This window comes from Neovison vison, chromosome 2 (genome assembly GCF_020171115.1).
Source record: "Neovison vison isolate M4711 chromosome 2, ASM_NN_V1, whole genome shotgun sequence".
NCBI lineage: Eukaryota > Metazoa > Chordata > Mammalia > Carnivora > Mustelidae > Neogale > Neogale vison.
The window spans coordinates 214,585,157-214,600,521 of record NC_058092.1 but is presented as its reverse complement, the minus strand read 5'-3'; the positions used below and the strand labels follow the sequence as shown (position 1 = coordinate 214,600,521).

At 43.2% G+C, this 15,365-nt stretch overlaps 1 protein-coding gene across 2 annotated transcripts in view; it reads right to left on the bottom strand.

Moving 5' to 3' along the window:
* Window positions 1–11,253, bottom strand: part of CNNM2 (cyclin and CBS domain divalent metal cation transport mediator 2) — a 143,604-nt gene extending 132,351 nt beyond the window's left edge. Inside the window, exon 1 of one of the 2 annotated variants that reach the window (XM_044240414.1) lies at window positions 9,478–11,253. In XM_044240414.1, the coding sequence (XP_044096349.1) occupies window positions 9,478–11,098 (1,621 nt within the window). In that variant the 5' untranslated portion in view covers window positions 11,099–11,253. The remainder of the gene's footprint in view (window positions 1–9,477) is intronic. The other variant, XM_044240415.1, reaches the window with a different exon arrangement.
* Window positions 11,254–15,365: the final 4,112 nt, after the last annotated feature.

Sequence of the window (15,365 nt, the reverse complement as noted above, 5' to 3'; positions counted from 1 at the left end):
CCATAAAATGGAATATTATTTGACTATAAAAAGGAATTAAATACTGATATACACTACAACGTGGATGAGCCTTGAAAACATTATGCTAAGTGAAAGAGACCAGCAGAAGGGGCCACATGAATTGGTTTCCAGGGACTGTTGGGAGTGGGGAATGGAGAGTGGCTGCTAATAGGTACAGGGTTTCTTTTGGAGTAATGAAAATGTTCTGGAAGTAGACAGTAGTAATAGTTGCACAACCTTATGAATACACTGAAAACCACCAAGTTGTATCATACGTGAATTACATCTCAATTTGAAAAATTTTTTAAAGTACCATTTGTTTCAGCAGTAAAATGTCCCTAAGGAGAAATGGAATAATATGATTTCCCTAACATGAGCAAAGGTCAGTTTTCCCAAGATCAGGATTCATAATGTTCTCAGCAAACTTAAATTTCTCCTAAGTATGTTACTGTACAAAGTTAACAGAAAGATTTTCTGGCAAAGACTGGCTATGATCACCCTATCCTAACATATCAACCACCCTCCTTATTTCCATGTTTCCCTTCAGTCCGCACACTGAATATTTTTGCACGCCTATAATCCATGCAAAATAATCAGTCAAATGTCCTGTATTGCTTTATTATCATTAAATAGTTATAATTAGCTGACATCTATAATTTTCTTAACTCCCTCTCCTCCATGCCTTGCCTTGAAGTGTTAGACATTTCCAATTTTTCACTATTTATAGATAATGTTGCGATATACATGCAACATGAAAAGCCAACATAGCTTTTTTTCTCTCTTGAATTATATCACTGAATTAAGATTTCCAGAAGGGGAAAAATTACTAAACCAAAGGGTAGGACATTTTAATGACTCCTGTTCACGTTCCAAAAGTATAACAAATTTACATTGCTATAAGCAACAAAAATTTGCTATAGTAGATATTACCATTTTTTACACTTTTGATATAATGTCAAAAGATTTTATCAAAGTAATTTGAGATCTTCCTTTTAGACTTCAAACTTTGGTTATTCAAGGGCTTCCAAAATCCGTGAGCACTTGTTCTGTTTCATTTAAACTTTGTAGTCTTTTTTAGTCACTTAGTCAAAGAGATTGAGGATTTTTATTATTATTATTGAAGTACAGTTGACATTATATTAGTTTCATGTATACAACATGGAGATTTCACAACTCTATGTACATCATGCCGTGCTCCCCACTAGGGTAGCTACCACCTGTCACCATACAGCACAATTACAGTACCATTGACTACGTTCCCTAGGTGACACCAATCATCCCTGTGACTCATTCATCCCATAACTGGAAGCCTGTACCTCCCATTCCCCTTTACCCATTTTGCTCACCCTCCCGGCCCCCTCACCTCTGGCAACCACCAGTTTGTTCTCCATATTTATGGGTCTATTCCTGCTTTTTTGTTTGATCATTTGTTTTGTCTTTCAGAATCCACATACAAGTGAAATCATATGGCATTTTACTTTGACTTATTTCACTCAGCATTCTACTCTCTAATTCCATCCACTGTGCTGCAAATGGCGAGACTTCACCCTTTTTTATGGCTAAGTAATAGTCCATTTCACACACACACACACACACACACACACACACACACACCCCAGATCTTCTTTATCCATTGACTGGTCAACAGACACCTGAGGTACTTCCATAATTTGGTTATTAAGTAATGCTTCAGTAATGCTACAATAAACATATGGTGCTTAAATCTCTTCAAATTAGTGTTTTCATTTTCTTTGGGTCAATACCCAGTAGTGGAATTAGTGGACCATACAGTATTTCTATTTTAACTTTTTTGAAGACCCTCCATACTCTTTTCCACAGTAGCCACCCCAATTTACATTCCCACCAACAGTGCACACGGGTCCATTTTTTGCAACAACCTCACCAACACTGGTTATTTCTTGTCTTTTGATACTAGCCAGAATGATGTTTTAATTCAGCATTCCTAACTCCAAGAAGGGTAAAATGTGTAACTGATCATTCTGTTTTCCTTCAAAATATGGACGCATGTGGCCATCTTGTCAAATAAAAGCAACTGTTAGAAAAGTAACAGAGGCTGGAATTAATTCACAATAAAAGAAAAAACCTCCAATAATTAGCCACTTTCAAGATTCCATAACAACTATGAGCACACATGGCTCAAGGTGTCTCTTGACTAGCAATACCTAGTACAAAGAAACACCAAGAACAAGGAGGAGCCAATAGCATCATCATCACAAAAATAATGGTTAAATGAACACTAAGTACCAGGTACTATTAGAAGCATTTTTATGTTTATTACCACTCTAGTTCTTACTAAGCATCCTAGGACTCAGGAAACATTCCATTTTACTATGGAAAGAACTGAGGCTTAAAGAGAGTAAGTTACGGGGTGCCTGGGTGGCTCAGTGGGTTAAGCCGCTGCCTTTGGCTCAGGTCATGATCTCAGGGTCCTAGGATCGAGTCCCACGTCGGGCTCTCTGCTCAGCAGGGAGCCTGCTTCCTCCTCTCTCTCTCTCTCTGCCTGCCTCTCTGCCTACTTGTGATCTCTCTCTGTCAAATAAATAAATAAAAAAGAGAGTAAGTTACTTGATCTACTTGTCTAAAGTAGATCTAGGAAGAGCACGTTCTTCTTAACCTTTGCATTAGCAAGTGGTATCTTCCTCACGGGACGTAAATTCAAAGATAGAAATAGTCCCATCTAGGTCTGACAGTAAGAGGGCTTGTTAAGTATAAAGAAATGAGGATCTCACCATCATTACAGCAGTACTTATAGTCAGTGGTAGTACTAATATAAAATGGGGGGGTCGGCACCCCCATTATCTCCATCAACCCCTAAGATAATCTAATAAACATATCACCTACAGTGAGTGCTTGTTATTAGTCCCCTAGCTCCCCCTACCAAAGTGTGCTATCCCTAAATGCCCTCTGTATAAACATTCCAGAGTTGCCAGTGTATGTGATTTTGAAAGAATGCTTCTTAGTGTCTCTTTCTTTTTTTAAGATTTTATTTTTGGGTGGGGGGACACCTGGGTAAGTACAATTGGTTGAGCCTCTGACTCTCGGTTTCAGCTCAGGCCTTGGTCTTGTGGGTGATGGGATCCAGCCCAGCCCTGAGATGGGCTCTGCTCTCAGTGCGGAGTCTGCTTGGGATTCTCTCTTCCCTGATCTGTGCCTCGCCCCCTTGCTCTCTTTCTATCTCTAAAATTAAAAAACAACAACAAAAAAACTCAAAAAAAAAAAAAAAAAAAAGATTAGGCAGTCCTTCCTGCCCCCACAGTTCCTGTTCCCATGCTTTAATAAAACCATCTAAAAACAACAACCACAACACCAACAAAAAAAAAATTTTTTTTAAGTAATCTCTACACCTAAGGTGGGCTAGAACTCACAACACCAAGATCAAGAGTCAGATGCTCTACGAATTGAGCCAGCCAGGCGCACCTAGTGCCTCTCTTTTTCAATATTGGTAGGATTTCTGATTTTTTTATGTTGGTGGAGTTTCTAATTTGTGTCCTTGGAAAAAGCAGGTCGAAAGAGAATACTAAAATAAATTATATTTAATCCTACTCATCCATTTCCATGTATTTAGTTTAATAAACTATTCCAAGCAAGTTTACTGGAATTGAAGTTTACCACTAAATATATGTGTTTAGAAGACAGGGCCCCCTAGAAAGAAATATACTACTTTGTACAGAATTAAAGTAAATATCTAACTGGAGTCCAGAGATTTGTTTTTTAAAGTCTAAATATTTCAAGAACAAATAAAACCATAAATATTATGTTGGCTCAGGCTATTTTGTGGGTTTTCCTGGTTAATGATATTTTAAATTATATTTAGATTTGCTAGTAATTAAAATTAACTGGTCCCTCCCAGTAGTTTGGACTGTTTCAAAATTTAAATAATTCTGGGCCACTGTGGGGCGAGGTTGGTAGTATGTAATCCCCACAAAAACCAAGAGAAAAGCAGAACAAGGTCCTTCCCTGTTTCATCCAAACCATACCAAGTCAGAGCCAGAATTCAATTATGGTATCTCCTGATCTAAACAGCTATGTTCAAGCTTCCATGGTCCTATTATCACAAACAACCTCCCAAATCAGGCATGATTCTTGGTAAGAAATTAACATATTATTGTTTTTTAAAGGGACACAAGATAGATGCATGAATGGGGCACATACTTCAATGCTTTGATGAATATTTCTATGGAAAATTTACAGTCTTGTATTGTGAACAAAAATTTAAAAAGCCAAATAAGTTTTGCCTTAAAGTCCCAAATCCAATCTTAGTTACTCTCATGGAGACACAATCAAAAAGAAAACACATCATTCATGGATACACAAAACAAGTTAACTCAAATGAAATGTCTAATATTTAACTACTAAGGCTTCAAGCTATCTCAAGATCCATTTCCTAAAATACTTTGCTAGTCTGACTTAAGCAAAGTAAAAAATGCAATCAAAGCATTGAGCTAAAATAAAATGAGCTCACACATTCAGATTTATTTTCTGTGTAACAAAATGCCTATCAACTATGGCTTGAATCTGGGATGTCAAAAATGGTGGCATCAAAATGGCTGGGCCAAAACCAATGGCAAACCTGAATACTGCTTTTTCAATGACAAAGATACCTTTAACTCTGACCAGAGTGCCTTTAACTTGGGACCAGAAGACCTGCTTGATGGAATGGAAAGAACTCCAATCTAGAAACAGGGACATGGATTCTAGTCTCGTTGATGGTATACCAGGTGGGTAGTTCCTAAGCAATCACTTAACTTTCTCTCTTTCTCAGGGTTTACTTTCCTTATTTACAAAGTTGACTAGACCAACGTTTTCTAAACTCACCTGACTGTAGGGTAACTCTTAACAATATGTGTCCCAAGACTCCTTCCCTAGATTCTGTTTCAGGACACCCCTGCATGAGGTCTGGGACCTTATTCTTAATAAGTGATCCAAGTGGTTCTCATCATCTGTTAAGTTTTGCAACACTGGAGGAAATGATCCTCAACCTGCCTGCTTCCACCTCTGACTGGAATAGACTAGCTGGATAGTTCATAGTGATGACCTAAAAACATACAAAATAATAAGAGTTTAACATTGTTACTGTACAAAGTTACTAGAGATACAAGATCACAGAAGCCGATACATCCACTCATCCATCCCTACCATCATTCATGCCTTTAAACACCAAGAAAAACATCCTTCTAGATTCTAGAATCTAGATTCTAGATTCTTATTTGGTGAGGAAAAAAAGTTTCAACATTAAACTTTCAGCACATTGATATGGAAAGACTTGTGTTAGAGGAAGAGAGAATTGTACACCTAACGTTTTAAGTGAAAAGTACACATCGCACTCTTCCCTTAAGGACCATTATCTGATGATCCTACCTGTTCCTAGTTAAGGAAAAGCTATAAGATAGCCTGGCTAAGTTCCTAATAGCTATAAAACCACATGTACTGCAGTACTGGAAGGCAATTGTTACAAAGTGAAAAGAAAAAAAAGCAAAACAAAACAACGATAACTGGTTACTAATTCTTCAAATTCAACCCTAGTGGCCAAGAGTCCACAATGTTTTACAAAGAAGGGTTTGTCAGGTCAATGGAGAACCTCTGGTTTCCTTTCTGCATACAAAGGCAGCAACCTTCCATGTTGTTTCCCCTCCTCCACAATTTCGCTTCAGGGCGATTTTTCTAGAAGTCTCATAGTCTTCTACTGGGGTTTACTTTTATTCTCTTATTTAGATTTATTAGCAACTGCAAAAGTAACAAAAGAAAAAGAGAAAAACTGCATGGAACACAGAGCAGCAGAGCTGTCAAGGATACTCATTAGCAATCAATTACTATATAGGTGACAACAAAAATGCAAATAAAATCAAGATTAAAACGCAAAACTGAATTTGAGTCCTCCTTGCAACAGGGCAGATAAAAAACAAGAGTGAGACATTACTGCATGCTTCAGCTATTAGAAAAAGAGCTGGGGGCGCCTGGGTGGCTCAGTGGGTTAAGCCGTTGCCTTCGGCTCAGGTCATGGTCTCAGGGTCCTGGGATCGAGCCCCGCATTGGGCTCTCTGCTCAGCAGGGAGCCTGCTTCCTCCTCTCTCTCTGCCTGCCTCTGCCTGCTTGTGATCTCTCTCTCTGTCAAATGGATAAATAAAAAATCTTTAAAAAAAAAAAAAAAGAAAAGAAAAAGAGCTAGAGTATATCAGTAAAGCAGCATACTAGTACATTATAATGTTAGTATAAAACATTTTCAAAATGAAACTTGATGCTTGGCGTGGAAACAGAATTCTTTAGATTCAGGATCACCCAGGCCAAAAAAACTGATTTGTCTCAATGGCAAAAGTGGGGAAACCAACTGTTACGTACAGGATCACAGAAGCACTGGGTTGAAAGCCATCTATATGTTTAAATACATTTCTGTGAGTGTTGCCCAACGAGCTCTGAAGCAATGTTTTGACAAAAGACCAAACTTCACACTCATTCAAACCAGAAATATAAGATCATAATCCAGGGGACCAGTGCAATGGTGAAGCCTAGAGTGGTAAAGAGCTCCATTTGGGTTGTCACACGGACCTGAGTTAAAACCCCAAATCAACAAATTACTGTGTGACCTTGAACAAATCATGTAACCTGAGCCTCAATTTCCTCATTTATAAAATGGAGAAAAGGCTTCGCATGGCCACTAGGAGATTGAAACAAGGTAATTCGTGTAAACCATTCAGCTCTGGGCCTGACACAGTCAATAAGCAATAAGCTAACTGTAAAATGAGTATGATGTCTTCTTCCAACCTCAAGGCAAGCTGAGTTTCCAAGTAGCCAGGCTAAAAGTTCTAATCAGTAGAAAGAAGACGTTCACATATGCTTATAGAAAGGTAGCTTTTCATGTCTTTCCACATCGCGAACCTTTCCCCTCGGTGGTAAAGCAAAACTCATGCCAATGATGTACAGCTCTATACAGAGGACTTCAAGGCAGGCATTCTTAGTTGGGAAGGGCAATTTTCAATGAGATCTGGATTAATGATCTAACAGTTTAAGGGAGTTACAGGTGGTATTATTAGGAGAAGGAAGGAAACAGAGAAAGAAAAAGCCTTCACACCATCCCACACACCATTATTCAATAGAGAAAAACCAATAAAGGTTGACTGTTCACAGTTTTTCAAATTGAATTAGAAAATAAAGAAAACAATATCTGGTGAAATATTATAACTCACAGGGAAAAGAACTAACACAGCTGTTCATAAGGTTGAAGTGGCCAAACTCATCAAAAAAAGATCAAGAAAGAGAAGGTGAAAAATCAGTGGTTCTTAAAGTGTAAGAAACAAACACCCACTCTATCCTTTTAAGATCATGGCTAACATTTCTCACTTGTAACCAGCTGTCCTTACCTGCTCTTCCAAAACATGCCACTAACTTGAGTGTATCTTTAACTTGTACTACTCCTTAACCATACCTATCACTTTGGTTAAGGAAAAAATAAAGTCCTGTGTATTATTATTTTTCAAAAATTCATGGGAAAATATTAGTAACTTAGTTATCTACTGTGAGAGGTAACATTGGAGAGAAAAAGTTGCCCCTGAAAATAAACCACAGAATATTGTTCAAGGACAACCAAAAACAAGTTACAAAATGATGCAGATTTTGAAATTCTGAGGTAGGGGCAAGAGTCTTAAGCTGTAAGGTGAAGAGCTAAATTCACGGAGAAAAAAGATATGGAAGTGAAGAAAAGGCTTCATTTAGCAGGGAGGGCACACTAGTGTTTCAATCCACCAGGAGATAGGCAAGCATTCTGATTTTTAAAAATCATGGAATAAATTATCTGTCTCAATGTTGCAAAACCTAGCAACAGAAAGTATTTCAGAGGCATTTTTCAAGCACTGCAAGGTATCTTTCTGTACTAGAGATATTACTGCAAAATGAAAGAAGAGATTGGTCAGATGCTCTAATTAACAGCTTAGCGGTGAAAGGATAAGGACACCCCAGATGAAGCTCTCTCACCTAGATAATGGACATTTTCTTTTTACTGTTTAAGAATCCAGAAGAATCTCCTTCTGCTTTTAAATGCAAATTACCAATCACTGAAGCACATTCTGCTCTATTCCTTTATCTGAAAATTACTGCAATGGGATCCTGTTCCAGAGCGGACACCATTCAGCCAGGAGAATGGAATTAGGGCAAACACACGCTCTATGGGGATGTTCAGATCACCACGTCCATGAGCTGTCACTGCTTACACACAGCCTTTTTCGGTGGAGAGACCACTCTGAGTGCTCAAAATTCTATCTGAAGAAGGAAAACTTTGTTTTGAGGACTATCAAGTCATTAAAGCTTACACACACATTTTAATACCTGCACTGACACCACAGCAATTAAACAGCTCAGAAGCCCCTGGCTCTCAAATGGCAACACTGTTTACTAGAAACTTTTTTTAAAGACAGAATTTCAGTAATAATAGCGTGAGTTGTTATTTGCCTGTTCATTACATAGTGAAACAAACAAAAAATACCACCGTGCAAAACAGGTGAGCAAATCAGACTCTGCAGGACCCTCCCCTGTTAAAATTCCCCGGAACAGTGAGCACTGACTTGAAGAGAGGCTTCAACTTAATATATCAAGTGATCAAGGTCAAAAAGAACACTTATTAACCAGAAAAACTCAAGAAAGAAATAAACCACAATAGAGGGTGTCATCCCACTGTTAAATGTGCAAGATTTCTGCCAAAACCACACTTGGCTTGGTAAATTTTGTCAAGTAAATATAAGCAAATGGTGAAGAAAGCTAGACAAGATAGCCTCACAAAAGGTTAATTCACCTCTAGGCTTTCCAAGTCATACATTAATAATTAACTTTACTTTAAAAAACACACACAAAAAACACCTCTTTTCTAGCTAAGGCAAGTCACACCCTAATGAGTGACTCTTTTTGGTGTATTTGTCTTAACCCATCCGCGCTATCCTCAACCGCAGACCTCAATCTGCCCCACAGGTGGCCTGACTACCAGCAACAGAGCTACTGAAAATGCACTTCCAATCTCTGAAATGTCAGTGAATGTTAAAGGAGGGAAAGGATCGCATTGGGTTTAGAAAAACGATTTAAATGTTTTCCAAATGCCTGAGTTGAGTATACCTCAGTCAGATGTCAGAGCCTGGCATTCGCTCCTATTTGCACCCACCCACTGAGTGGGGCAATGATCGCGGCAGACCCCTCAACACGAGAGTGCCGGCAGTATCATGCACAGAAAATAGAACGCCTGCTTTCTGAAATGCGAAAACGCCAGTGGCGTTAGCCTTATACTTTTAAAAAACCTAGAAGCGCTTACTAGTTCAATCCATCCCCAAATCCATGCCACCCTTTGAACTTCGCAATTAAGACAGAGGAGAAATTCCGGTCAACTCGCCTTGGGGGGTTGGTCTGAGGGTAGAGGGCTCAAAGAGGGAGGAGGACGGAGAGAGAAAGAGCAAGCCAATGAAAGATACGAAAATTTCCCACCTTTCTTAAATTCTTCCAGCATAGCGTCCAACTTGGTGTCATTGAAAACAAAGTGCAAGGGGTGGTTATAAAATTTAGTGATGGTTTTCAAGGGAGTACAGTCATCTGGATCCACGAAGGCCAAGTCTTTGACGAAGAGGAGGTCCACGATGTTGGAGCGCTCCCCCTCAAATACTGGAATACGGGTGTAGCCGCTCTCCATGATCTCCGACATGGTGTTGAAGTCCAGAATGGCTTCGCCGGTGATCATGAAGCAGTCCCGGAGCGGAGTCATCACGTCCTCCACTGTCTTGGTGCGGAGCTCCAGCGCCCCTTGGATGATGTTCAGCTCCTCCTTAACGAGGTCGTTGTAGGGGTCGGTGACCCGGAGCATCTCCAGCAGTTTTTCCCGGTTATAGACAGTGCCTATCTCCTGGCCCAGGACGCAGTCCAGCAGCTTGCTAACCGGGTAAGAAGCGGGGAAGGTCATCATCATGAAAAACTTGGTGAGGAAGATGGTGTTGGCCCCTACAGCCAGGCCGTGCCGGGAGCAGATGGCCTGGGGCACGATTTCCCCGAAGATGACGATGCCGATAGTGGAGACCACCACCGCCACGAGGCCTGAGCCGGCGATGTCGTCGAGCAGGATGGTGAGCGTGGTGTTGACCAGCACGTTGCCCAGCAGCAGCGAGCACAGCAGGTAGTTGCCCTGCCTGCGCACAGGCTCGATGCGCTTGGCGTAATTCTTCTCCTTCTCGGTGCCGCAGTTCTGCACGATGCGCAGCTCCATCGGGTCCAGGGCCATCAGCCCCAGGTTGAGGCCGCTGAACATGCCCGACAGGCACAGGAGCAGCGAAATGAAGATCACCTGCAGCCAGAAGGGCAGCAGGAACTTCTTCTCCTCTCCCACAATCATCTTGGTGTCCTCGCCGTCGTGATAAATCCAGGTGGTTTCGGCCCACGGGGGCGGCGGGAGCCCGGCCACCCCGGAGCCGCCCTTGCCCCCGACGGCGCCCCCCGCGGACCCCGGGCCGCCGGCGCCCAGGGCTGGCGTGGAGAGCGATGTGCACAGGTAATAGGACTTGCTCTTCTCCATCTTGCGCAGCGGTTTGATCTCGATCTCAATGATGCCCGATGTACGGCGGTTGAGAATGATGTGGGGCAAGATGATGATATCTGAGGTGCGGATGCCGCAGCGCTGGGGGCCGCTGTCCGGCTCTGGCGGCGCAGGGCCCCCGAGCCCGCGCTCGCCCGGGCTGTGGCGCCGCCGCTCATGCTCCGTGAAGGCGATGCGGGACCACGTCTCGTTGTTGATGTTCTGCCCGTACACCCGCAGCTTGACCCGGGTCCGCTCGCTCACCCGCAGCGCCCCCCCTTCCATGAACGACACGTCGTTCGTGTCCTCCAGCCGCAACCCGATGATCACCGTCTCCTCGTTCTCGCCCGCTGCTGCGCAGCCGCCCGCGCCGCAGCAGCAGCTCAGCAGTAGCAGCGGCAGCAGCCGCCCCGCCGCTGCCTGCAGGACCCCCCGGCCGCGGGCGCTGAGGCTGCGGCGCGCCGCCATCTTCCAAGTGGGCAGTGCGGCGGCTGCCTGCCCGCCCGCCATCTTTACTTCGGGTTCACAAGCGCCACAGCCAATCATAGGGTGGCTGCTCCAGCTGCGGCTTCATCCTTCCCACCCGGCGGCGCGAGCGCAGGCACCGGCCCCTGGGCAAGATTGCAGCGGAGCGTCCGCACACACTGTTCAGCAGTCTGGCTCCCTGACTGACACTGACTCGGCCTCTGCTAGCTGAAGAACCTGGAGACTCGCGGGAGGGGGCAAAGGGAGGGGGAAAAGCCAGCCGCTCCAGCGAGAGGCAGTCGGACCAGCCAATCACGCGCGGGTGCCCGCCCTCCCAGCCAGGGGGCTGGAATGGGGGCGTGGTCATGAGTAGAGCCGCAGACCAATAACAAGGTAGGTGGGTGGGGCGATGAAGGCCACCGGCCCCCTCAGCACGCCAAGTTTCCAAGTGAAAGGCGCGTGACTCTTGTGTATGTGCGAGGGGAGGAGGTGTGGCCAGCTGGGGCCCGAGAGCCAGTCACAGATGAGCGCTGTACGAAAGGGGGCGGGGCCTCGAGTCCAGCTACCAATGAAAAGGGGCCGTCTGTGGGTCTGGCTCTCCCTGAGGGGCCTCGGTAGTAGATTCCCGCACCTGGCTAGACAGTGTGGGGCTAACGTCCTGGGGCGCTAGGAGGTCTGTTTTCCCTTCACCACATTGCCATCTCCCGCAGTGCTCAATGTTCGTGCGGAGAGGGCTGCCCCAGGAGTCCGAAAAGCCGACCAGGGAGGTCCTAAGATGCACATTTGCCTGAAAAGCCGGGATACCCGCTGCGCCTCCCACCTCTGCTTGTCCGCGCCGCTCTGCCCGGGATAAGTGGCGGCTCGGGGGCCCCGGCACCTATCCACCGGCTTCTTCTGGAGCCACTCATTTCTCCCTATGGGATGCGCTCACTCTGCAGCTTGTGGTCACCTGGCGCCACCTGCCGGTCACTTGGACACCCTGCAATGCTTTTCAGGTCTGCAAACCCCAAAAGCTGTGCCAGAGGTGAAGAGGTTACCCTGAAGCAGTTTCCCCACCTTACAAGCCAAGAATCCCCTTACTATGCCACAAAGCTATCGTAATCAAAACAATATGGTGTTGACATGAAGAAGGCACATAGGTCAATGGGATAGAATAGCGAGCCCAGAAATAATCCCACGCATACATGGTTATTTGAATTGAGGACAAAGGAGTAGGAGTATACAATGGGGAAAGGACAGTCTCTTCAATGGGTGGTGTTGGGAAAACGGGACAGCTACATATGAATGAATGAAACTAAGCCTCTATCTCACAATACATAAAAATTAATTCAAAATGGGTTAAAGACAAATGTAAGCTCTGAAACCGTGGAACTCTGAGAAGAAAAGGTGGCAAGCTCTTTGACATTGGTTGTACTGATTTTTTAAAAAAATTCTGGATCTGATTCCAAAGGCAAAGTAAACAAAAGCAAAAATAAACACATGGGACTGTAACAAACTAAAAAGCTTTGGTACTGTGAAAGAAACCAACAAAACAAAAAGGCAACCTACTCAATGAAAGAAGATATTTGCAAATCACATATCTGATAAGGCTTTAGTATCCAAAACATATAAAGAACTCACATAACTCAACAACAACCAAAAAGCAAACAACCCAATTTAAAAAATGGGCAAATGATCTGAATAAGACATGCACATGGTCAACAGACACAGGAAAAGATGTTCAACATCACTAATCATCAGAGAAATGCAAATCAAAACCACAATGAAATATCACTTCACACCTGTTACAATGACTATTACCAAAAAGACAAGAAATAACAAGTGTTAGGATGTGGAGGCAAAAACCTCCTATACTGTTAGTGGGAATCAACTTGGTGCAGACACCATGGAAAACAGTATGAAGATTCCTCAAAAAAATAAAAAATAAAATTACCATATGACCCAACTATCCCTCCTCTGGTTATTCAGCCAAAGAATACAAAAACACTAATTTGAAAAGATATATGCAACCCTATATTCATAAAAGTGTTATTTATAATAGCCAAAATATGGAAATACAATGGATTATAGTACTTGGTCATTAAAAAAAAAAGAAGAAGAAGGAAATCTTGCCATTTGCGGTAATGTAGATAGATGTTGAGGGCATTATACTAAGTGAAATAAGTCACAGGACAAAGAATGACACAGTACAATTTCACTTATATGTGCAATCCAAACAACAAAATGAACCCCAAAAATGAACAACAAAAAAAAAAAAAAAAAAAAAAAACCTCATACAGAGAACAGACTGATGGTTACCAGAGGCAGGAGGGGTTAGAGTTAGGCAAAATGGGTGAAAGTGCTCACCTGAATGGTGCTGATGGTAACTACATTTATGGTGTGGTCACTTATACACTCTACAAATACCAAATTTAACACTGTACACCTGAAACTTATATAATGTTATATACCAATTTTATCCCAATAATTAAAAAAGAAGGGGCACTTGAGTGGCTCAGTTGGCTAAGCATCCAACTCTTGATTTCGGCTCAGGTCATAATCTCAGGGTCATGAGATGGAGCCCTAATCTGGGCTCCGTGCTGCACATGGAATCTGCTTGAGATTTTCTCTCTCCCTCTCCCTCTGCCGCTCCACCCTCATTCACACTCTTACTCTCTCTGAAAAATAAAGTAAACAAAATAATTTTAAAAGAAGATAACTCGCATATTTTTGCTGAACGTATATATCCCTGGGCCCCATTCCATGTTTACTGAAGGGGCATGACCCAGGAATCTGTATCTCTAACAGGCAGCCAGGCAAGTTTGGGAAATGGCAGGGGGCAGACATCCTAAGAGAACCATAAAGGGTTCTTCTTCTTTTTAAATATTCATTCATTCATTCATTCACTCATGAGAGAGAGAGTAGGGGGAGGAGCAGAGAGAGAGGAACAAGGAGACTCTGCTCTGAGCAGAGCCCCACACTGGGCTTGATCTCACAGCTATGAGATCAGGACCTGAGCCAATATCAGGCTTCCAACACTCAACCAACTGGCCCACCCAAAGTTTCCTAATCACACTGAGCAAACCCTGCTAGGTCCGCGGGTTGCTCAGGAGAAAAAGATCCTGAGGGTGCCTGGCTGGCTCTGTTGATAGAGCATGGGACTCTTGATTTTGGGATTTTGAGTTCAAGCCCCACGTTGGGCATAGAGATTACCTAATTAAAAAAGAAAAAGAAAACTTAAAATCCAAGAGAAAAAAGCCCTGAAAACCCAGCTCCCCAGGATGCCCAAACCACTGTGTACAGGAGGAGTCACTGTAGCAAAGTAACTGCCAAATTGGTCTTTTTGTTGCAACTTAAACATCCAAAATAAATTGCTATTTTCCTTTTCTTTTTTTTTAATTCTGCAAGCACATTTTCTTCCCTTTTCGTAAACAGGTCAGATGTTTCTGATTAATTTCTGGTAGGGGTGACAGCAATGTCCTCCTAATGGTTCTTTCCTCTTCCACATCTGCGTGTTTCCCTTCTCAGCCCAGCAGCCAGAGTGGTCTTGTTAAGTCAAATCCTGTTGTTCCTTTGTTTGAAACCCTCATCTGACTTCCCATTTCATCACATAAAAGCCACAGTCCCTACAATATCCCACAAGGCTCAGAAGGGTGTGCTGCCGCCTCCCCTGATTTTTCCGACCCCATCACCTGCTGCTCCAGCCAGTTTCTCCTAGCTCTCTCTCATTCATTTCAGGGATGCTCTCTGAGGAGCCTGTGTACCTGCCATGTTTCCTGTTCCTGGGACTCTCTTGTCCCCGATGTCAGCATAGCCCAACATCCTCCCTCCCAAGACTGCCCAAAGGCCACCTTTTTTTTCTTTTTTAAGATTTATTTACTTATTTGAGAGAGAGAGAGACAGCACATGAGCGGGTGGGACAGAGAGAGAGAGGGAGAGAGACTCTGAAGCAGACTCCGCACTGAGCACAGAGCTCGACATGGGGTTCATCATCGTGGATCCTGAGATCACCACCTAAGCTGAAACCAAGAGTCGGACTCTCAACTGACTGTGCCACCCAGGCGCCCTAAAGGCCACCTTTTTCTAAACTCACGAACACTCCCTACACTCTGTCTCTGCTTTATTGTCCTTAATTTTGTTTATTATCTGTCTCCTTCCGCTAGGGCTTGAACTTCATAAGGATAAAGATTTTGTCTCTTTTGTTCACTGCTATATCACCAGGGCCTAGAACAACAGTAGATGTTGAAAAGAGAATCCATAGAATGTTATAGAAATGAAAGAATCTTTATTCTGATTGTTTTCAACTAATGTCCCTGATTCTACTTTCTAGCCCTTCAGGTTCTGGCAATCCTTCCCCTACCCCCAATTC